This window comes from Saccostrea cucullata, unplaced genomic scaffold (genome assembly GCF_032062105.1).
Source record: "Saccostrea cucullata isolate Sc308-1 unplaced genomic scaffold, CSIRO_AGI_Scuc_v1 ctg462, whole genome shotgun sequence".
NCBI lineage: Eukaryota > Metazoa > Mollusca > Bivalvia > Ostreida > Ostreidae > Saccostrea > Saccostrea cuccullata.
In genome coordinates, this window is record NW_026931071.1 from 256,153 (window position 1) to 281,527 (window position 25,375).

Consider the following 25,375-nt stretch of genomic DNA (forward strand, 5'->3'; position numbering starts at 1 on the left):
AATTCAAGTAAGCTGCAGAGGCGTAGTCACAAACTTAAAAGTGGGGGGGCTCAACTCCAGAAATTCTTTGACGAGCAAAAAAAAAAAACAAAAAAAAAAAACCAAACTTAAAAGTGGGGGGGGGGGGGGCTCAACTCCAGAAATTCTTTGACAAGCAAAAAAAAAAAAAAAAAAAAAAAAACCAAACTTAAAACTGGCTGGGCTCAACTCCAGAAATTCTTTGACAAGCAAAAAAAAAAAAAAACAAAGGGAAGTTCCCCAATCTCGGAAATCCTATTTCGTGGGTGGGGGGGGGTTAGAGGCAAACTTTTTCAAAGGCAAGTTACTTTCAAATCAAATCCAATTATGCAAGGGTCAAAAAGTGGGGGGGATCCATTCAATGAATATTTCCTATAGTAAAGGTAATGTTGGGGAAAAATAGCTGTGATTTTGTTCTTCTTTAAAAAGTGGGGGAGCACAGACATACTCTTGCCCCCCCAGATTTGAAAGTGGGGGGGGGGGGGGCTAGTGCCCCTGCTGCCCCCCCCCCCCCCCCCCCCCCCCCCTGTGACTACGCCTATGAGCTGTGTTCCTTAACAATCGTAAACCAGTTGTCTCATGGTTTGTATAAAATTCCCTTTATTTTTAAATATTCCATTCAAGAAATTAGAGGTTTCTTTCAGACAAATCTGTTCTTTGTGAATTCTAATGCAGATTCACAATTATTTCGTATGGCACGAGATGTTCACCTTAGTGCGATATTCACTGTAAGTGTTTTTTGTGTTGTTGTTGTTGTACTAGTTAGTTAGCATAAACTTCCAGTATCACTAGAATCGTATATTGCTATGCGATAAAAAATAATTACAGATCGTGATCAAAGCATACCACGCTAGAAGTCATCACGAAGATTAGTTAGATTTCTAAATAATGAAATCTATTCACGCTTCATTAGAAAAAAAATATGGGCACCTGTTTGGTACATAGCAAATGGCAAAGAAGCATTATTAGATATTACTAATATTTAAAAATTAATTTCTTTTCATTCAAGTTCATACAAATAAAAGTTCACTGCAAGCATGAAAGACTTGTTAAGGTACAGGAAGTAAAATAATGTCCTCGTCACTGATCATGCATACTAGTATACTATAGTCATATGATTAAATCTAAGTATTCAAAATCATGTTTAACTATTTAATTAAATGCAAACATAATCTACTATATATACATTATATGCAAACATAATCTTGTTTATAGGAGGATAAAAGGAGCGAAATTAGCCGTGTTAAATTCACAATTTCTCCACAATATTTCATTGCCATCTAAAATGGCAAAGCAGAAGATGATTATAGACTGTGATACAGGGGTGGACGATGCTCAGGCTATCATGATGGCGGTGTCCAGACCAGAAATTGACGTCATAGCAATCACATGTGTCAATGGAAACGTGGACATTGATAACGTCTGCAAAAATACGCTGCGTGTTCTTAAAATTTGTAATTCTCTACATGTAAGTAAAAGGAATTTTCAACATGATGTAATCTGTTCATAAAAGACATTAAAAGTACTTATATTCCTAAAAGCTATACGCAGTGCATCAATTTAGAGGTATTTTAAGGCAGTGATTATGACATATTACCGGTAATTTAAGTAAAGCGTTTGATTATACCAATCAATCAATCATTTATTTAAATCTCTTCACCATTTTACAGTAGTATACAGAGACTACAAAAACATATAGGTGATTATATATACAACAGTAGGTCTGAAAGGCATGCATGTGGATAAGAATTTAAACAAAAAAATGTAGGTTGCTATAAATGTGAAGTATGGGAATTTAGCAGATTAAAGGCCATGTTCTAATCTGGACAACTTTGTTTTACCCAAGATACCAGTGTTCAGAGGATGTAGAAGACCCATTATACACCACGATGAAGACGCTTCCTTTTATCACGGAAAAGATGGTATGGGTGACCATCCGAATCCACCGGAAGTCGATATATCTTGCATTCAAGAAGAACATGCTGTAAATGCGTTGACCAGACTCACGAAGTTGTATGAGGGTATGCTTCTTAAAAACCTCCTATGATATTTGAGAGAAAATGATTGAATGATAATATTACAGCTTATTAAAAGAAGAGAAGAGAGGAAATTTTATTATGTAAAAAATTACAGGAGAATAAATCGTTTACTCTTGTAATAGTTTCAAAAATACACATACTCAGTATGATAGCCATATATATGGCATGCCAAATTCACAAAAATGAGATAAACATAGTTTCACAGTCGATAAACTAGGTTTATCGCTTGTAAACTATAGTTTACGGACTGTAAACTATAGTTAACAACGTTAATCTATATTTTACATCCGTAAACCATAGTTAACGCGATAATCTATGTTTCACAACCGTAAACTATACTTAACACTGAAAACAATCATTTGCGATTGCAAACCATAGATTATCTGATAAACACAGTTTCACGATTTGTAAACTATAGTTTACAAACCGTTAACTATAGTTAACGATCTGATAAGGTTAAATTTTGAAAGATTGGAACAAAATCCAAGATCAAAATCAAGAGGTCAGATAATATTGGTACCCTAAAGAAATTTCTTGTCAGAAGAAATACATATGAAATATATAAAAGCCATAGCTATGGCACGCCAAATCCACAAAAATGAGCAAAACATAGTTTCACAGTCGATAAACTAGGTTTATCGGTTGTAAACTATAGTTTACGGACTGTAAACTATAGTTAACAACGCTAATCTATATTTTACATCTGTAAACCATAGTTAACGCGATAATCTATGTTTCACAACCGTAAACTATACTTAACATCGAAAACAATCATTTGCGATCGCAAAACATAGATTATCTGATAAATACAGTTTCACGATTTGTAAACTATAGTTTACAAACCGTTAACTATAGTTAACGATCTGATAAATATAGTTTCACGATTTGTGAAACTATGATTAACAACTCTTAACTATAGTTTACGATTGTAAACTATAGTTTACAAACGTGAATCTATGTTTATCAACAAAATCTATTGTTAACGCTTTATTCAGACAGATAAACATAGATTAGCATTCGTAAAGTATAGTTAACGACCGTTAAATAAAGTTTTACAGATGAAAACTATACTTAACGAATCGTTAACTATAGTTTACGGTTTGTAAACTATAGTTTACAGTCGATAAACCTAGTTTATCAATTGTGAAACTAGGTTTATCTCATTTTTGTGAATTTGGCGTGCCATACATAGCTTCAACCAATCCAAAGTTTACTTTAATACACGTCACGATTTTTGACATACTAGTACATGTATATTGTATGTCATTTTGTGATGTAGGCAACTCAATTTAGTGTTTCTTTCCATCAAATAAAGCGTTATAACCCGAATTAAATCATTTGGAAGGGAAGGTCATAAGTCACTGTAAGTGTTGAAATGCAAAAACACCATTCACCGAGACCAACTGATGATGAGTAGGTATGATTGAAAAGTTAGGCAAAACATTGGTTAAAAAATTATAAATCAATGCAATATGAAAGGAGACAAACTTTCTTTTTAAGTTAATATATACCGGTATTCCTCTTTCGTGGCATTTTTTTTTCTACAGGAGAAATAAAATTTGTTGCATTGGCTCCAATGACAAATCTGGGATTAGCACTGCGAATGGATCCTGATTTTTCCAAACGTTTGAAGAGCCTGGTGATTATGGGAGGTAACATGCAAGGTACATCGAATTATTTCCAGAGATAATGAGTTGAAGGTGAAATAATATAATTATTTACAATTTAACTTGTAAAGAACAATTTTACCTGGATATATATTAAAGGGAAAGGAAACAGGTCCTCTTCTATCGCGTCGGAGTTCAACTTTGGCACAGATCCAGAAGCAGCGTACATGGTCCTTCACGAGATGAAATGTCCGATCACCATTGTGCCATGGGAGCTGTGCCTGATAGATGTGTATCCTTGGGTAATATATTAAAATTTGATAGTGTAGGATATCGATTTCAAAATGGTATTCTTACTAACAGTTTAATGTACACTAAATTTTATATTAGGTATTAAACTACAAGGGTAATAACGATATTTTCAAGTAGCTTTTCAATATAATAAAACTAATAATTTTTTTCTCGAGTTTCCTTAGGATACCAAACGAATGCATTACAGTTAAACTTTTCATTTTGCAAGGCTTGCACCAATCGCTCATTTCTGCAAATTTAAATTGGTTCGATTAAATGTTTGCTTATTTTCAATAATAGCTCATCAATTCATAATCGAAGCGGAGACACTAATTATTTTGCTGTTTAAAAAAAGACCCAAAGGAAGTACGTGTATAATTATATTTTTGTGATAATTTTAGGAAAGGGCTGAGGAATGTCTCAGTTTAGAAACTAGAAAATCGAACTTCCTTCAAGCAATCACCAAAAGTACAGTTGCCCATCAGAAAAGGAACCGAGAGCTTGGTTATCGTTCCTGTGATGTTTTTGCGACGGCAGTTGCAATTGACAGTTCTATTGTACTAAAATCTGTGGACATATTTGCCACAGTGGAACTAAATGGGAACTTGACACGCGGCATGTTGGTTGCTGATTGGCGTGACAAACTGAAAAAGTCTCCCAATGTTACCATTGTAGAAAAAACAGATGTAGAGAAATCTTTTTCTCTCTGGAGATCCATGTTACAAGATTAGTTTATTATTTTTTTAAAGATTAGTTAATTGAATATTTCAATGTTTAAAACCCATGTATTTGAATATACAATGTACTTTTTGCAAAAATGAAACAAGAAACGATTGAGATTGATATTAAATGTTGAAAAGTTATTCTTAATCGTGTCATTAATTAAGTATATTAATATTCCATGAAAATCTGTATGCATTTGGTTTCAAAAATAAATACATGTATGTAAGGGGTTTAAATCATGTTAAAAATTGCATTCCTGAAAAAACAGTTACAATAAGGCCTAAGGATAAACCCTGGATGGATTCCGCTTTGCGAAGAACGATTCGTCAGAGAAATCGTGCAAGAGAAAAAGCTCACAAAACAAAAAAAGATTCAGATAAAAATAAGTTTAAAAAACTACGTAATAAAGTAAATAACATGAAAAAAGTAGCAATGGCAAACTATTACAACAATATAGAGACCAATCTTATCGAAGCAAGTATCAAAAGTTCTAAAATTTATTGGAAATTATTAAAAGATGTTTTTAAAACTAAGGTTAGGTCCGAAATTCCACCGCTGCAGGATATTACAGAAAATGGAAATATGCATATTAATTACAGCGATATTGACAAGGTTGAAGCGTTAAATAGATATTTTGCTTCGGTTTCGGCTTCGCATGATGTCGAACCTGCATTACCAGCTTTTTCTTTATTATGTAATAGTGTTTTTAATAGTATTGAAATAGTTGAACAGGACATTATTGATATAATTTCTATTCTCCCAGTGAACAAGGCAATAGGACCTGACAACATTAGTCATAAAATGTTAAAAGCTACCATTTTTAGCGTCTCTTATCCTTTATGTATTTTGTTTAACAGATCTTTAAGAGAATGTGTATTTCCTACACAGTGGAAGGTAGCTAATGTACTTCCTTTATTTAAAAAAGGTGACCCATCATTATTATCAAATTATAGACCAGTGTCATTATTAAGCTGCGTTGGAAAAATTATGGAGCGAGTTATTTTTAAATATGTTTACAATTATTTTCATTCAAACAATCTTTTTTACAAATATCAAGCTGGCTTCTTACCAGGTCATTCAACAGTTTATCAACTTATTGAGACATTCGATTACATAGCTAAAGCTATAGATGAAGGAAAACACTGTTGTATGGTTTTTTGCGACTTGTCTAAGGCATTTGATCGGGTTTGGCACAAAGGCCTTCTCTTTAAGTTACAAACTTATGGTGTTAGTGATAAGTTATTATTATGGTTTCAAAGTTATTTAGATTTAAGGACACAAAGGGTATTGCATAGGAATACTATGTCTAGTTTTAGATCTTTACATGCTGGAGTTCCCCAGGGGTCTGTATTGGGACCACTTTTATTCTTGATATATGTCAATGATGTCGCTGAAAATATGTCTACCTTAAACAGATTGTATGCTGATGATAATTCTTTACAGAAATGTTCAGAAAATGTACATGATATTCAATTAGGATTGAATAATGATTTAAATCAACTTGAGCGGTGGTCTAAACAATGGCTATTGAAATTTAATCCTACTAAAACCAAAGCTGTATTTTTTAGTACTAAGAAAAACGTAGATTTACCATTGTTAAAATTTCAAGATTGTAATTTAGATTTAGTATCATCACATAATCACTTAGGTATTCTATTTTCAAACGACCTCACTTGGTCAGGGTACATTGATTCTATCGTAGCTAATGCATATAAAAAATTAGGTCTACTTAAAAAATTGCAGTTTAAGGTCAGTGCAAAAACTTTATCTATTTTATATACTACTTTTATAAGACCTAAGTTAGAATATGCAACCGAAGTTTGGTGTGGGTGTTCTAGTCAAGATTCTGAAAAACTAGAAAAATTGCAACTTGCAGCAGCAAGAATAGTCACTGGATTAACCTCATTGGCATCGCGAGATTCTCTCTATTTTGAAACTGGTTGGGAACCACTTGCTGTTAGACGAATGTCCAAAGTAAGAACAACTATGTACAAAATATTTCATAATATGGTACCCGGTTATTTGAAAGAAATATTTCCAAACATTCGATCACAAGAATCAAATTACGTAACAAGACAATCACAAAATTACTGTATCCCTAGGTGTAGATTAAATATTTATAAATCATCGTTTGTTCCAATGGCAATAAGGGAATGGAATTGTTTATCTCTTGAAACAAGACAATCCACTACAATTGGTTCCTTCAAAAAATGTATAAACTCTCAGAAAACACCCACCCCGTCATTTTTTACTTTTGGTGATCGTTACTGGAGTGTAATTCATACTAGATTAAGACACAATTGTGTCCTAAATAAAGACTTATTTAGGTGTAATATTATTGACAGTCCACTGTGTACTTGCGGAAAAATAGAAGATGCATATCATTTCTTTTTTTCTTGTGTGAACTACACTGCCCCAAGAAACGATTTGTTCAATGCTATTTTTAGAATGATAAATTTACGTATTGTAGACACTCATGTTCTATTATGGGGAGATAATTCGATCAGTATTTCTGAAAATGAAAGTTTATTTTTAAATGTGCAATTGAATTGTATATTAACAGATCTGGTCGTTTTTGAGTAATGCTTTTAGATTAGTATGTCCATACTACATTAATTCAATTCTGTATATGCATTGTCTATGTTAGATAATCTTATTGACCTTTGGTTCCTGTGTAAATTAATTTTGAACAATGTACTTTGTGTTACAAATTGTTTTAAAGGAGAGGACGTTCTAAGTTTTTAAGAACTTGTGTCCAACCCTTTTGTTTAAACACCAAAACAATAAAATATGTTCAAACCATGTAAGGGGTTCCAAAGAAAGAAAAATATTTTATGTATTTTCGATACCTGGTGTCCCAAGCAGCAAAACTACGTGGGGGACACATTTTCTTTGCATGTACTGTAGAAACATTTCAATTCTATGAAATACTGAGCCACTATTTTAGTTTTACGGAAAAATTCTACGCATCTTGCAACAGAAAAAAAACCCCACAATTTCATTGAATCATGATTCAATTATAAGTTTGATTTTTTTGTTAACTCGCTAGACATTTATGGAAAATACATGTTTATAGAGGAGTACCAAATTTCAACAATGTTTCTGAGAGACAATTTGAATGTATTTAGTACGTACTTCTTGAATTAACATTTGTAAAATCATGATCTTTAAAGGTTTTTTTTTTTTAAGATTCATTCTCTCTCTTGATATTAACAAATTAAATGTATAATGCTATCCAATATGTATGCACACACATAAACTTTTGATATAAAGATATTCAAATAATTCAATGAACATGCTTTATCACTCCAAATATATTAGCACAGCAATTTCGGCTTTTGATATAAGAAATGCAATGAAGTATCTTAACAGTACCCGTCTGAGCTGAGGTTTAATAGGGAATGAGAACATACTTTGTCCTCTTGAAAAATGGCGAAGCAGAAGATGATTATAGACTGTGATACAGGGGTGGACGATGCTCAGGCTATCATGATGGCAGTGTCCAGACCAGAAATTGACGTCATAGCTATCACGTGTGTCAATGGAAATGTGGACATTGATAACGTCTGCAAAAATACGCTGCGTGTTCTTAAAATTTGTGATTCTCTACATGTAAGTAATTCAATTGAAATTAATTTTTGATCCAGATGATGAAATGTTTAAATTGATTAGTTTAAAAACAGTTTAAGTGCAATACTTCTCGATGGGTGGAAAAGTTATGGGTTATGGAAATTAACTATAAAAGATAAAAGTGATGATTTAAACTTTTTGGGGGGCAATTTTCCTTATAAAGCAATATGCCATAATTGGCAGAGGATGCTCACTCCTCCATAGCACCTCCATAGCACCTGATCACACCTCTGATGTTTTGATGTTTTGGATGTCCGTGTTTGCTCCGCTCCTATTTTCAATGTTTAATGGACTTCTGAGCTCAAATACTGTTCGTTATCTCAACTCATTTCATAACATATAAAGAGTTGGGTTCACTAATGACTTACTCCATAAGCTGGCTTTTTCCAAATACCAAGGGCCCCAATGTTCCATTTTGAACATCATTATAAAGTAGAGACATAAACAATGTTTTTATTGCCTATAAAAATCCGAGAGTCCAGGTATTGAAAAAAGTCTTTCAAAACTGTAATAACCTTGAATTTCCAAGAAAATAAGTGGATTTTAGCATCTTCAACAAATAATTAAAATATGAGCCCACCCTGCTCATCAAAAAAAAAAAAAAAAACAAACAAACAAAAAACCATCCATGGATTAGAATCTTTTGAAACAGTTAATTATATATTCATTATATTATTTTACAAATTTAGTCAGATGTTGGGTCTATGCAGCATATTTAAAAGCAGCTAAATTTTTGGTCAATTTAAAAGAAATTTTCAAGATTTGAGGAAAATGACACAGTTCATGATATGCATAATACATGGGCTGAAGAGAAAATTACATCATTTCTAAATGATATGTAGTCACCAAGGGTCCAAGTGAAATTTAAGATATTTTCAACTAAAACTGACCAGTTCTGATTTTTCAGCAATTTACAACGCTAAAAAAGCCCTTAAAGAACTTTGTCTTTGTTGTTTCGATACACAAAATTTTCTGTATACGAACGATTTATAAAACGAGATATTGACAAATAAGATGGCGATATAAGTAATCAACAATCTCGTTAAATTCAAACTCTATGTCTATGTAACTCTCTGTCAGCAAATATAATCTTTCGTTAAAGCAAATATTCATACAATTGTAAGGCCATTATTTTCACACTGAATAAAATGCGGAATTCCCGTTTACCCGATCATGACAGGGAACAGACGACACATATGATCGGTCGACAGGAGATATTTACTCCTCCATGGCACCTGGCCTGATCTCATCTCTGCTAGAGGTCCATGTTTATTCTACTCTCAGCTTATTCTGTTCCAGTTAACTTCTGAGCTTGATTACTGCTCGTTAATTATATATTTTATTTCCAATTCAGACCCCTAACAAAATTTTAATTAAATTGGGTTGTTTTTAATTTCATCACCAGATACCGATATTCAAAGGAAGTGCAAGATCTATTGTACACTATGATGAAGATGCTTCCCATGTTCATGGAAAAGACGGTTTGGGTGATGTTCCAGACGCACTGGACGTTAATTTGAATTGTATTCAAGAGGAACACGCAGTAAATGCGCTGACGCGACTTTCAAAAATGCATGAAGGTATAAAATCCAAGTTAATTTTTCATATGAGTTTCTAGCAAAATAAATTGCGCGATATTTACTTGCATATAAGAAATGAAAGAGAACATATCATGTATATACGATGTATTTATTATCATTATTAATTTACATGTAAATAATTATTTTCATTATATAAAGAAATATGCGGTTGGCCTATACATGCAAATGAAATAAAACAAATACTAGTACTTAATAATATATTATGTCGAAAGGTGAGGTTAAATTAGTTGCTTTGGCACCATTGACGAATCTTGGATTAGCACTTCGTATGGATCCGGATTTTTCTAGACGGTTGAAAGGCTTGGTTATCATGGGGGGAAACATGCAAGGTAAATAATAGCAGAATCAAAATTATCTATTAGATATAAGATAAAACGATATAATTTATTTATCTGTTTTCATTCTAAAAGGTAAAGGGAACAGATCCACTTCTATCGCGTCGGAGTTCAACTTTGGCTCAGATCCAGAAGCAGCGTACATAGTCCTTCACGAGATGAAATGTCCGATCACTATTGTGCCCTTGGAACTTTGTCTTTCACAGGTTTTCCCATGGGTAAGATTCTAATCAGTACACAGAACTAAAATACTAGGAAGTTGACATCAAAAAGATGCTTGGGTTTCTGATTGACAATATCTATATCGTTTTTTGGAGAACCAGGTCTTCCAACAATCTATAATTGGAATTTCTATCCGTTTGCGCCCCGTAACTAGCAGACCTATTTTTGTATTCATTTGAAGCATAATTTTTGCAAAATCTTATGCGTGAAAAGAAGAAAACACTTTTATGTTCCTTAGTTTGTGTAACCTAGCCAGGGAGACTGAGCTCGTTTTTTGCACAGGGCAGGCGAAATAAGAACAATTGTGTTAGAATGAATAAATGTCATTTATTTTGTAAATGACGAATAACATATATACAAAACAGGGGGTCATTCATAAACATGTAACCCTTTTAATAATACATGTGGTGATGAACACATCATGACCCCCTAAAATACTACATATGAAAAAGATATTTACACAAATCAACAGATAGGGGGCCTCATGACACATGAGTACCAAAAATACCTGACATGCCCCCTACTGTAAACACATATGTAAAAAATAGGAATATCAATAAACTGCCTGCCCACAAAAAAGGTGGGTAGGTACAAAACTTAGGCCCAGTGAGTAAGCACTAAAACAAAACCTGCTATCTTAGGGGGTAGAAGGGGTGGAAGGTGGGTACAAATTTCACTGCACCAAATTTGTGTGGCTTCTATCAAAATTCAATGAATGCAGCATGGCAGATTGCTGAATTATGATTGGCTAAAAGGCAAAATTTTGGGTTAGGTTAAAACTAGGCCACAAGACGTTTATACCCATAAGACGGATATGGGTAAAATAAGTGAAAACTAAATAAACACTGCACATGTCACATGAAAGTTATTATTTATAATAATCACTAATTTATGTTCCTTAGTTTGTGTAACCTAGCCAGGGAGACTGAGCTCGTTTTTTGCACAGGGCAGGCGAAATAAGAACAATTGTGTTAGAATGAATAAATGTCATTTATTTTGTAAATGACGAATAACATATATACAAAACAGGGGGTCATTCATAAACATGTAACCCTTTTAATAATACATGTGGTGATGAACACATCATGACCCCCTAAAATACTACATATGAAAAAGATATTTACACAAATCAACAGATAGGGGGCCTCATGACACATGAGTACCAAAAATACCTGACATGCCCCCTACTGTAAACACATATGTAAAAAATAGGAATATCAATAAACTGCCTGCCCACAAAAAAGGTGGGTAGGTACAAAACTTAGGCCACAAATCCAATTAAGAATTGGATCCCCCCACCCAAAGGCTGCCTGGCCAGGATTACCAGTATTATCAAAAATCGTATGTATATGGAAAGGGGAACACAATATACATAAATTGCAACTGCATATCATATGATACCGACATTGAAAACAGGTGACAGCAGACATATTCTGACCTGCCAAATATTCAAGAACAAGAAAAATTAATCAACATTTCATTACAGAAGTCAAAGTTCTGACATGTTTTGATTACACAAGACAAATTACTGTGGACTGTGTTAAGTTCACACTACACTCAACATGATAGTCAACAAAATTTCTATGGTGTCTTATACACAAATGGACAATGTCTTATAACAGCAGACAAATTCTGAACTGTCAGTCACACACTTGGTAAACCAGCAAGGTCATATATACTTAAAAACTGATAAATTTCGCCAGAATGAAAAAATTAAAAAATTAGTACATCTTCCCATTAGGGACAAGAATTGTTGTTGCAGAAAAATTAATGTTAAATTTTTACCTATGGAAATTGGTAAGAGCAAAGAAGATGAACCACTACGAGAATAAAAAATAAAAATAGAAAATGTTCATTAATAGAATTATCAGACAACTTCTGAACTGTAAACCTAATGACAGCAGACAACTTCTGAACTGTCCTTCCTAATAACTATTAAAACACTTCAGGTTTATTGGCAGCAGCCAAATGCTGACCCACCGTGTGTAATTACAGAAAGGAGCTTATATAGCAAAAAGAGGGGAAGGGGTCACCTTGTTACCTAAAAACGGAAGGAGTTGATGCGTATGAACCTACGAAAGGCGTCAGAGTTCCATCGACCTAATTTTTTAATAAGGCTTTCAGAATAGCCTAAGGAGGCTGCGTAGGAAGCTGCACCTATTCTGAAACTATGACCCTTAAAGTTGTTTGTATCAAGCCCTATAAACTCTACTGCTGATTTTAAATGGGTGGTTACTTTTGCATAAGAAATTGGGAGAGCATCCATTGTTTGAAATAATGGGCCAAATGTGTGCTTTGAATATTGTAAGTATTCAAGTAACGCATGCAACGGACAAAATGATGAACCTTGAATAGCTTGGACGGAGAGAACCAAAGGGGTATGTTGCTTATTTGTTTTGAACTCACGCATGATGATTTGAGCTGCTGACAATGTAGGCCCTACATAGTCAAAAGTGACATCCGCGCGCTGTAAAACATGCTTGCCGCTATGTAGTGATTTTACAGCAACTTCCCCTAATCTCAAAAAGGCATGAAAAGCTAACAAAAACAGAGCCCGAAGCAGGATGCGAAGTGAATACTGAGGGACAGTGTGAGCTAGGGCATTTAATATTTTTTGTAAGATGTCCGGTGTGATAGGTAGACGTGTATCTTTTGTTGGAACAGATGACTGACAACCCCTTAAAATCTTTCTAGTAATAAAGGCCTGCGTTGGGTCATGCATATCTAAAATTTTGTGGACATAACTAATTGCAGATATATGAGATGCTATGCTGCTTGGTGAGTAATTGACCGAAAACAAATGACCAATAAAGTTACACACATCTACAACTGAAACAGGAAGAGAGACAGTGGGCTTCCATGATCTTAACAATTCCCATGTACGTCTGTAAGCTTGAGCCGATGATGGAGACAAAGCAGAGGCTAGCAGCCGTTGACAAACGGTACTCAAATTTTCAAAAGTTCTACAGGGATTGCAGTCTGGTGTGTATTCAAGTGAGGAGCTACTCTGAAGGCTTCCTGAAATTGAAATCGAGAAAGTTTATCTGCTAATAAATTTTTCTTGCCCGCAATGTGCTTTGCTTTAAAGAATATATTGTATGAGAGAGATGTTAGCACAAGGCGTCTTATAAGCTTCATAAGAGTTTTTTCTTTGCAAGATTGTTTGTTGACTGCATGCACAACGGCCTCGTTATCTGACATAAACAATATTTTCTGATTAGCAAGGCTTGACCCCCAAATTTCAAGAGCAATAACGATAGGGAATAACTCCTTAATAGCTATCTGGTGATGTTCTAAATCTGGTACCACATCCCACCCATGAGCAAACCATTCTGTACCAAGAACTCCTGCGAAGCCAATAGAACCTGAAGCATCTGTGTATAATAATGCTTTATCTGATGATGTAAAAAAAATCTGGTAAAATTACTGATTTTCCATTGTAATTTTCAATAAAATGAGACCACATTTGCAGGTCAGCCCTAGTTTCACATGTTAGCCTGATAAAATGGGAAGGATTAGACACACCACAAGTAAGATCTATAATGCGCCTAAGAAAAGCTCTACCAGGTACGACAACTAAACAAGCAAAGTTTAATAAGCCTATCAGAGACTGTAGTTCTTTAAGGGTAATTTTCTTCCTATGCTTTACTTCCTGCAACTTATTTCGTATCTTGACAAGTTTTGTTTCAGGCAACCGACATTCCAAAACGTGGGAATCTACTTCAATGCCATAAATTGTTAAAATGGTTGTTGGGAAATGGGTTTTTTCTTTTTTAATTGGAATACCCGCCTCATTGCATATTGACAGAAACTGTTGCAAATCTAGTAAGCATTTGTTGGAATCTTTTGGACCTATGAAGAAAAAATCATCAAGCATGTGAGACATGCCTGCAGCGTCAAATTTTGTGCACATTGCCCATTGTAGACCTTTACTAAGGGATTCGAATATCTGACAAGAGCTGCTAGCTCCCATGGGCAGACATTTATCATAATAATAACAACCTTGCCATGAAAAACCAAGAAGTTTGTAATCTTTGGGGTGTATAGGTACGATCCGGAATGCATCCTGAATATCTGTTTTTGCCATGAGAGAATCCTTACCAAATTGTCTTAACAGGGCTGTGACATTGTCAATTGAATCATACTGAACAGTGGCACACTCTTGGGGGATTTGACTGTTAACAGAATTATGTTTTGGAAATGACAAATCGTGTATTACCCTAAATTTCCCTGGTTCAGATTTTGGTACCACTCCCAGGGGTGATGAAACAAAAAATTCAAATGGTGGGGATTTAAAGGGACCAGCAATTCTACCTTTCTGTATGCCTTGATCTATAAAATCATCTATGACAGATGGAAAATCGGTTGTACTTTTATGATTCCTTGAAATTGTTGGAGTTGGAAGACCTATACATCCTAGACTAAATCCCTGTCTAAAACCATCTATCAAAAATTTAAGTTTCTGTGGTTCATAACCCTCTGAGACTCTATGCAGATTTTTTGGTTTGATGGGTGTTGGGAGCTCTTGAGAAGCTTGATTTTTGAGAATCTGGGCATTTGGATTTGGGGTGGTTTGATTTGCACTGCATACAAATGTGTTTATAGGGGCAAGGGTTTCGACTGCATCGTACACCTCTGTTAAATTGGAAACAGAATTTCGTACGAAAGGGATGATTCTGTTGAGGCTTTGGACCTTGAAATTTTATAGTTGCAGCTTTGAGTCGCAATTCCTGAATGGGGTTTTGCCATGGAACGTTAACTGATTCTCTGAGTTTTCTGAACTGCTCATCATATTGTCTAAATGCATGGTCACCGTGCAAGGACTGCACTTCACGGATCATATGGCAGTATTTGAGAAGGTTAGGGGCCTCATCCGGAAATTTCTCAATAAAGATGGCTGAAAAAATGAGGAAAGCATCAGTCCACTGGCCCAGAGTGATGGGGACTTTGGTTTTTTGACCTTGATGTAAGTTAATGACCCCAGTAGAAATAGTTACTGAAAGAGGTTCATCTTTTGTGCTAAGTAGTGATTTTAAATCAATATACTCATTGTTCCAAATTTTTTGTTTCAACTTAACAGACACTGAAGCACCTAATGGGATACCATCTTTTACCTCTATAACCTGATTGGATGACCTTGCTGGCTCACCTAAAAACAATTGATCGAGAATTGTTCCAATTCCAGCTGAAGATGCACTGCCTCCTTGGCCGGTCAGAGATACCTGAGGCTGAGTTGTTGATGTTGTAGCTATTGACTGACTCTGCTGGGATACCATTGATGATGTCACCGTGGATGGCTTGTTCACAGACTGTTGTTTTATTACGGCAGCTGCCAACTTGTCATAGTCTATGGAGGGGGTAGCGTTCGACTGTACCGTATTCACATTTGCTTCGGCATTTTCAACATTTGTCTCAGCCACCGCAGTAACATCAGCAGTACTTCCCACATTTCGCTTTTTACGAGTTTTCGACGAATTCCCCGATGTACCATCTAATTTCCGCTTAGGAGGCATGGTGGTGACCTGAGAAAATTTATGTAATGAAGTAAAATCTGTAAATATCATAAATATGTTTGCAATATACACAAGTTATGCATACGAAGTCTGAACAATGCAGCATTATTGTATGCATTAAGTATAATAATGACAACACCTAATGCAGTCAATTGACAGTCAAAATACAAGACCTGATATTTTGTACAGGTATGATACTTGCATGTCTTGAAAGAAATGACATAAATTAATTGACTACGGTTTTGGTGATTACAATTTCAATGGACAAATTGCCCCGAACTTTATATGCAAACAGAGAAGTATGATATTAACCTGCACTTCCCGGAGCCGTACTGCATGATATTCATCTTAAAAGAATGTAAAGTATGACAGTATGCATATGCAGCAGCATGAATAATATGGAAATGCATAAAGTTATGAACTTGCATAGAATATGATAAAATGAACTTGCTCTATTTATATAATGTGTTAGGACCCACATAGAATTTAGAGCAAAGTAGTTAAGGCAAGTGCCCTGATCTGTGAGTGCATTGTTGCTAATGTAAAATGCGCATGGTCTCTCATAGAATTTAGATCAAATAATGATAAAATGATATATATCACTTGTGCGATGCTCATAATGACATATGCGTATGGTCCCGCATAGAATTAAGAGCAAATTATAATAAAATGAACATACTTATACATAAAATGTTCATGATAAATTATGCGTATGGTCCCGCATAGAAATAAGAGCAACTTATGACAAATGAACATGAACTGTTCACAATGTAAAATGCGTATGGTCCCGCATTAAATAGTTAGCTCAAATTATGGCTAAACACAGGATTTGTAACTGCACTGTTCATAGAGTAAAATGCGTATGGTCCCGCACAGAATTAAAAACAAAATATGACAAGTGCAACCACCTGTTCTATGCCATTCATAATATAAAATGTGTATGGTCCCACATTATATCACTTGTGCGATGCTCATAATGACATATGCGTATGGTCCCGCATAGAATTAAGAGCAAATTATAATAAAATGAACATACTTATACATGAAATGTTCATGATAAATTATGCGTATGGTCCCGCATAGAAATAAGAGCAACTTATGACAAATGAACATGAACTGTTCACAATGTAAAATGCGTATGGTCCCGCATTAAATAGTTAGCTCAAATTATGGCTAAACACAGGATTTGTAACTGCACTGTTCATAGAGTAAAATGCGTATGGTCCCGCACAGAATTAAAAACAAAATATGACATGTGCCACCACCTGTTCTATGCCATTCATAATATAAAATGTGTATGGTCCCACATTTGTATTTATAAGAAGGGAGTATGACCCTGCATACTCAATTAAGTAGCCAAGCAATTTATATTGTAAAATGTGTAATAACACTTCCATATGGGTATGGTCCCACATAAGTACTAAAAGAAGCCACAACAATAAAATTTACCAAAAGAAGTTTTGCTGGGTTTTAACTTGATCAGGGAAAATGAAAGTAAAACTATACATGTGGTCCTGCATAGTCACCACTATACTGAAAAATTGTGTATGGTCCCACAAATATCAAGTATTTCATTCTCATGCATTTTCACCTATTAAAAACCCAACAAAATATAAAGACAAGCCAGTCGATCAGTATGTATAATTAATATCATTCAAATTATACTGGCCTGAGAAAAGCTTTGAAGTGCAGTATTGCTGAACGAATGCTGCGCCAATATCTGTGCATTGGGGAGGAAGACACAACATGGACTGGTGAACCTGGGCATTGTAGGTGTACCCCGTCATGACAGAGGAAGTTCAGGTCACTCCAAAATCCCCTGTGGTGCCAAAAATGGACTCCTTCTAGGTCGGAACATCCTGCCTTAAGAAAATTGTTTGCGGCAACGATTTTCGCATTAAAGTCGCTGGAGGACGCCCAAGGCTGACGACGCAACAGTTGACCGACAATCACAACTGGGATATCCATCCCCTCGTGTAAATAACTTGCTATTGAAAGGATATCCGTTGATAATTTTTCCATCTCATAGCGCAAAATGTCATTTTCGCCAATCTGAATAAAACACACATGTGGTTTGTTTTTAAATTTGATAAAATCCTTTAACTGGGACACACGTAATCCTCCTCGGGCACATACCCACACATTAAAATTGTCCGAATCCAAATTTAGATTCATGAGACTTGAGTTTGAGTCCATGTAACGCTGGAGCCGAGACACAAATGAATGTCCTATTATGCAAACACTGAGACGCTTCACGTCGTCCATGTTGTGGTCCATCTCCCATTTGTAACCGGTTATAACCGGATCGCGCACTGCACGGGCGGGCCGAGCCAAAATTAACAATTAGGGTAGTGCAAAAGCGTTTGTTTACACTCACCGTTCTCTGCCAAACAAAGATATATGATCGATATAATGTCACTAGATGTTCCTTGCAGACGAAGGACGTAGGTACATCAATAAACTTCGCAAAATCTTACAAATTTCACTGCACCAAATTTGTGTGGCTTCTATCAAAATTCAATGAATGCAGCATGGCAGATTGCTGAATTATGATTGGCTAAAAGGCAAAATTTTGGGTTAGGTTAAAACTAGGCCACAAGACGTTTATACCCATAAGACGGATATGGGTAAAATAAGTGAAAACTAAATAAACACTGCACATGTCACATAAAAGTTATTATTTATAATAATCACTAATGCTGTGGCATTCAACTCGATATTTAGATATATCGACGACGTATTGTCAATTAACAATGGTAATTTCCATTTTTATGTCGATACGATATATCCTGGTGAACTTGAGATAAAAGATACCACAGAGTCTGACACGTCTGTTTCATATTTGGATATATGACTTGAAAAAGACGTTAATAGTAATCTAACAACCAAGCTCTATGATAAACGTGATGACTTTAACTTTTCTATCGTCAACTTCCCTTACTTATGCAGTAATACCTGCATACGGAATATATATATTATATCAGTTGACTCGATACGCAAGAGCTTGAACAATTTCGAAAACAAGGTAAATTATTGACAAACAAGTTGATGAAACAAGAATTTCAGCTGTCTCGTTTAAAGTCATCATTTCGTAAGTTCTATGGTCGATACAATGACCTTGTCAGCAATTACAATTAATCATTGAGTCAAATGCTGACAGACGTTTTTCACACCAATTGTTAGTCCATTGAATTGACGACGGGTTTTTCCGTTATTTCCCGATCATGACAAGGAGCACACGGCGGGTGTGACCAGTCTGCAGGGGATGCTTACTCTTCCATTGCACCTGATCCCACCTCCGATGTTTTGGAGGTCCTTGTTTGCTCTGCTCCTATGTTGTATTGTTTTATGGACTTTTGATCTTGAATACTCTTTGTTATCTCCATATTTTTCGTCTTTCAGACTCTCTTTGATGGTAATGGTTATGTTCAATAACAATTTCATTTATTACGAGTACGAGAGACTGAATGGCATTTCCTAAATGATTAACATATTCTAATTTAACAGTCTAACATTGTTTAATGTTTTAGGAAAAGATGGTTGAATGTTTAGATTTAAATACGAGGAAATCGACCTTTCTTCAAGACATCACCAAAGCAAGTGTGAAGAGACAGAAAGCAGACCGAGAACCCGGTTTTTGCTCATGCGATGCTCAAGCCATGGCTGTTGCAATTGACAGTTCTATTGTGCTAAAATCTGTGGACATATTTGCCACAGTGGAACTAAATGGGAACTTGACACGCGGCATGTTGGTTGCTGATTGGCGTGACAAACTGAAAAAGTCCCCCAATGTTACAATAGTAGAAAAAACTGACCCGAATAAATCGCTTTCGATATGGAAAAGTATGTTCTACTAAAAATATGTTCATTTTCAATATAGTTTGTTAATATAACTTTGCTCATATCAGTCATATGGTGCCATAAGAAAAAATGATTCAAAAGAAAGTTATAAATGCATAAAGTTTTGCTTTATTCAAAATGTCTTTTCAAATCATATAATTTAAAAACTGTTTCATCATGTTTACAATGAATATCTTAAATTCATGGTTACATGATTTTGGAAGATGTTCATTCATTTAATTTTTGGAGTATAGAAGTGATAATGTGTTCGAATGAATGTTGGTGCTCGGAAAAGTACACAACAAAGAGTCGCTTTTCAGCTTCTTACTGAAACTTTAAATAAATCTAAGTATTTCATCTAGATATAGACTACTTAGCTGTAAACATTCAAACTATTTCTTTGTGATTATTCTAATAAAATAAATTAAAATACATGTCTATTGAATACTGGTTAGATCTCTCAGAAGCTAATTGAGACATTGGGCTATGTTAAGAGTAAAAATTCTGTTAATTATCTATATAGATATAATTTCCCTTTATTCTTTCTAACTCAGCATTTTGAGTTTATCAACCAGATGTGAGTAAATGAATTTGACAGTTCACCTAACAATTTGATATTTTAATTGCTACAACTCTCCCAGTTTTAGGGACTCTCGTGACTTTTGTTTCAATGTAATTATAAAGCTGGTTACGTTATCTTGATTTATGTATCTTTTAGCTTCATTCACATCCTGTCCGTGGGAACTGTGTAACTTTCTGTATATTCCAATTAGTCATAGATTTCATATAATGCTTTGTAAGTGAAATTTTATTCAGTCTTCGGTTAATTCTTGTCAATGTTACACGCATGGAATAAATTGTTGAAATCGCTATGATTGGGTTCAATTTTTGAGTGTAACATTTTGGTGGCAGCAAAGTGGGATTATACTTCGAATTGTGATTAACAATCGGGTATATAAATTGTGACTTTACTCTAAATTGTGGTGTAACAATTTAAGTAAACTGAGTGTTTTTAATTCAAATTGTGGGATTAACAATTTGATTAACTTATTATTGATTTGTCCGAATTGTGGTGTAACAATTCTGGAATTTATTTGAAATTGTGGATTAACATTTCAAATTCCTTGAACCATGGCCGATGAAGAAGCTCATCATACTGAAGACTCAATTGCAGTAAATAGATCAAGGCGGACACAGAAATTAATTGACTTCACTGAGGATGAAATTGAAGAAGAAAATGTACAGGAAGCCGTACCTGTCTTTAAACAGCCTCAACAACCACCGGTAAGAAGAAAAACAACTAAAAAAGATAACACATTAGAACTTGAATTAGAACGCGAGAAAATTGCTCTTGAACGCGAAAAAGTTAAAATGGAAATGGAAAAACTGGCACTGGAAAGGGAAAAACTTCAGATGAAACCTACAGAAAATCCTTTATCAAATTCGGCTGCATTTAAAATTAAATTACAACCGTTCAATCCAAAATCAGATGATATTTTGACCTTTCTCTCCGAATTTGAGGCTGTATGTGACCAAGCAGAATGGACAGAAAACATAAAAATTCTTCAATTAAGGACACTCTTAACTGGACAAACTAGACATGTGTCATCGCAAGCATCAACATCTTATCACGATTTGAGGAAAGCCCTCATAGAACGATACGGTAAAAGACCTCATGAGTACTTTTCTGACTTGTTATCAGTGAAAAGAGAAGGAAACGAAACATATAGAGGACTTATGTCCAGAATTGATATGTATCTAAAGAGGTGCATAGAGGAAAAAGATCCGATTGAGACCCTACGAGACGAATTCTTTTTGAAAGCTCTACCATCATCACAGGCACAGTGGGTGAGAAGAAACAAGGGATCATCTAGCATCGTGGAGGCCGCCGAGGACTACATTCCCCCCAAACCAATCGCTCAGGGATTTACTGGGAATGGAAAACCAACTGGACCAGGAAATGGTCAAAACCAGAGCAGTCACAGGAAGGATGTGACATGCTTTAAGTGCAACGGAAAAGGACATTTTGCGAATAAATGCCCTAAAATTTCACTAGCATCCAGAATTATAGACCACTCTTGTGATGGATTGATCTACTTACCTGGATTTGTCAATGATCGGGAAGTATCCTTTGTTAAGGATACAGGTGCGTCATTAACACTTGTGCGGGAGGACTTAGTTAATCAGAGCAGTGTTTTAGACGGACATAAAACAACTCTTTACACAGCGATTGGCCAACCGTTTGAAGCCAAGTTAGCTGTTGTGAAACTTGACACTCCATACTACAAAGGATATGCTCAAGTTGGACTAGTCCCCTCCCTTGTAGCAGATGCTCTACTTGGAAATGATGTCATTAGCAGAAAAAGTGCTAATTTTGTCACCAGATCTATGGCATTGAAAGCTCTGGATGATGACAAAAACATGGAAAAGAAGATGGAGGACTCAGGAGTGCTACCAAAATCAATTGATGATTTGACGGATGATAGTAAACCTACAGATACGATACAGAGTAATGAAATAAATTCCATGAATGCTGAGAAACTAGCCCGACTACAAAAAGAGGACAACACCCTAAAAGCTTGTCGTGACAAAGCAGTGGATTACAACACAGCCCAAGATAGCCCACCTGCTTTTTACTATGAGAACGAAATACTTAAGAGAAAATGGAAAACTAAGGATGGATTACGAGAAGGAAACCAAATTGTGTTACCAACCAGCCTCAGAAAATCAATCTTGGAGCTAGCGCATGACCAACCATTCGCAGGACACCTAGGCACCGAAAAAACAAAGGAACGCATTCTGCGCTCTTTCTACTGGCCTGGATTATTCGCCGATGTAAGTGAGTACTGTTCGTCGTGTGATGTGTGTCAAAAAGTGGCAAAACGTACACATGTCAAAGCTCCAATGATCAACACACCAGTCATCACTGAACCATTTTACAAAATTTCAATGGATATCGTTGGCCCTCTATCAAAATCCAAGAGAGGAAACAGATTCATTCTTACAATAGTTGATGATGCAACGAGGTATCCAGAGGCATTCGCATTGAAAAGTTGTGACGCCGAAAGCGTAGCAAACGCGCTCATGGAATTGTTTAGTCGTGTGGGAGTACCAAAAATTATACTAACTGATCAAGGAACCAATTTTACAAGTCAGCTTATGAAAGACCTATTTGCGTTGTTGAAAGTGAAAGGAATTACAACATCACCTTATCATCCGCAAGCCAATGGGAAAACAGAGCGTTTTAATGGTACGTTGAAGTCAATTTTGAAGAAACTATGCACTCAAGAGGAATCCGACTGGGATACTTTATTATCATATGCCTTGTTTGCGTATCGTGAAGTCCCTCATGAGGAGACGGGATTTGCACCTTTTGAACTTCTGTATGGATGGCCAGTCCGTGGACCGACACAAATAATCAAAGAATTCATGGCAGGCGAGGAAGGAATCCAGATGTCTGTCGTTGAACATGTTGCGGGAATGCGACAAAAACTTAGGGATATCACATCACAGGTAAAGGACAACCTATTAAAACGTAAGACATTAATTAAACGTTGGTATGACAAGTCAGCTACTGAAAGGAGGTTTTATCCTGGAGACGAAGTTCTTGTCTTACTTCCGTCTGACACCTCTAGGATGGTGGCCCAGTGGAAAGGGCCATTCCGAGTTACAGAGCGTGTTAATGATGTAAATTATAAAGTCAACGTTGGAGGACGTCGTGGTGTGGTCGTCTATCACATCAATTTACTACGAGAATACAGACGTGCAGCTTTACTCGTGACTGACCGAACTGAGGAAACTGATGGACTAGAAGAAGCTTTTCCTTATGAAAGAACGGAAACCATTGACGATTTGAAGTTTGGAGACAACTTAAACCAAAATCAGCGCAAAGAACTAAGGGACCTTTGTTCCAAATATGAAACCGTATTCACAGACAAACCTGGACATTGTAACCTGACGGAACATCAAATTCGTACAACAACCGAAACTCCGATCAGTCTAAGACCCTACAGAATTCCAGAAGCAAAACAAGAATGCGTAAAGAAAGCACTAAATGAAATGCTAGAGCAAGGACATATCCAAAAATCGAACAGCCCTTGGAGTTCCCCTGTTGTCCTTGTCAACAAACCAGATGGCTCTATCAGGATCTGTATTGACTACAGAAAACTTAACGAAATAACTGTCTCCGACGCTTATCCAGTCCCTCGAATTAATGATATCTTGGAAAAAGTAGGCAAAGCAAAATATCTTAGTCATTTTGACCTCGTGAAAGGTTATTGGCAAGTCCCCCTTTCAAAGGATTCACGAGAAAAATCGGCATTTGTGACACCATACGGACTGTATGAATTTTTAGTTATGCCATTTGGAATGAAAACATCACCTGCAACCTTTATACGCCTGATGGACAGCGTGTTGTGCGACGTAGATAATGTTGTTGCTTATTTTGATGATATTGTCATATTTTCCGATTCTTGGAAAACTCATCTCGAGGACATCGAGAATGTCGTTAGAAAACTACAGATGGTGAATTTGACGATACGACCGTCAAAGTGCAAATTAGGTGCTGAGAAAATAAAATGCCTTGGGCACATTGTGGGCAACGGAGTCACACAACCTGACCCAAACAAAGTTACAGCGGTGAAAGAATTCCCACTACCAATCACAAAGAGAGATTTGAAATCGTTTCTCGGGCTTACTGGATATTACAGGCAGTATATCCAAAATTATGCCAAAATTTCCGTCACCTTGACAGACATGTTGAAGAAAATGCAACCTAATAAAATCAAATGGACGACAGAGGCAACCAAAGCATTCAAAGACCTAAAAGAAGCGCTAACATCAGCCCCTGTTTTAATTACGCCCGACTTCCAAAAAGTTTTTACGTTACAAACAGATGCGAGTCAATTCGCTATTGGTGCAGTTCTGAGCCAGGATCTGGAGGACGGCGATCACCCCGTGGCCTACCTCAGCAGGAAACTATTACCGAGAGAACAAAATTACTCGACCATCGAAAAAGAACTCCTAGCAATCGTTTGGGCCATAGGATCCTTCGCGTATTATCTTGATGGTAGAAAATTTTGCGTAGAAACTGACCACAACCCGTTGAGTTGGCTACACAAAATGAAGAACAATAATCAAAGACTTTTGCGTTGGGCCCTCTCACTGCAGATTTATGACTTTGAAATACGATATCGTAAGGCATCAAAGAACCAAAACGCGGACAGTCTCTCGCGCTGCTGAACGAACTGTTTTGATAAAGTGTTTAGATGTGACAATCTTGTAACAGTGACATAGTGGACTTTTATCTAATAGTATTAATGGACTTTTATCTAATAGTATTAATGGACTTATAATCCTTATTACTTTTACATTACTTTTATATTTCTGTACAATGTATATTTTGAAAAAATTCAACTATTCAAGTTAAATTTTTATCTTAAGGAGGGAGGTGTTAAGAGTAAAAATTCTGTTAATTATCTATATAGATATAATTTCCCTTTATTCTTTCTAACTCAGCATTTTGAGTTTATCAACCAGATGTGAGTAAATGAATTT

The 25,375-nt window shown here is 35.7% G+C and overlaps 3 protein-coding genes across 4 annotated transcripts; all 3 read left to right on the plus strand.

Annotated features, from left to right (window-relative positions):
• The first annotated feature begins 721 nt into the window (after nucleotides 1–721).
• On the plus strand, nucleotides 722–4,818 carry LOC134231277 (nucleoside hydrolase-like). The gene is made up of 6 exons (XM_062713215.1): nucleotides 722–746; nucleotides 1,234–1,486; nucleotides 1,865–2,039; nucleotides 3,605–3,721; nucleotides 3,824–3,966; nucleotides 4,357–4,818. The coding sequence occupies exons 2-6, from the start codon at nucleotides 1,304–1,306 to the stop codon at nucleotides 4,684–4,686; spliced, it is 948 nt and encodes a 315-aa protein (XP_062569199.1). The 5' UTR covers nucleotides 722–746; nucleotides 1,234–1,303; the 3' UTR covers nucleotides 4,687–4,818.
• A 3,232-nt stretch (nucleotides 4,819–8,050) lies between these two features.
• Nucleotides 8,051–20,691, plus strand: LOC134231278 (nucleoside hydrolase-like). 2 transcript variants are annotated; one of them, XM_062713216.1, is made up of 5 exons: nucleotides 8,051–8,290; nucleotides 9,714–9,888; nucleotides 10,122–10,238; nucleotides 10,320–10,462; nucleotides 19,510–20,691. In XM_062713216.1, the coding sequence occupies exons 1-5, from the start codon at nucleotides 8,108–8,110 to the stop codon at nucleotides 19,834–19,836; spliced, it is 945 nt and encodes a 314-aa protein (XP_062569200.1). In that variant the 5' UTR covers nucleotides 8,051–8,107; the 3' UTR covers nucleotides 19,837–20,691. The 2 variants fall into 2 exon arrangements, with proteins under 2 accessions (XP_062569200.1, XP_062569201.1); XM_062713217.1 differs by lacking the exon at nucleotides 10,122–10,238.
• Nucleotides 20,692–20,950: 259 nt separating this feature from the next.
• On the plus strand, nucleotides 20,951–25,060 carry LOC134231291 (uncharacterized). Its single transcript, XM_062713230.1, has one exon. The coding sequence runs from the start codon at nucleotides 20,951–20,953 to the stop codon at nucleotides 25,058–25,060; it is 4,110 nt and encodes a 1,369-aa protein (XP_062569214.1).
• Nucleotides 25,061–25,375: the final 315 nt, after the last annotated feature.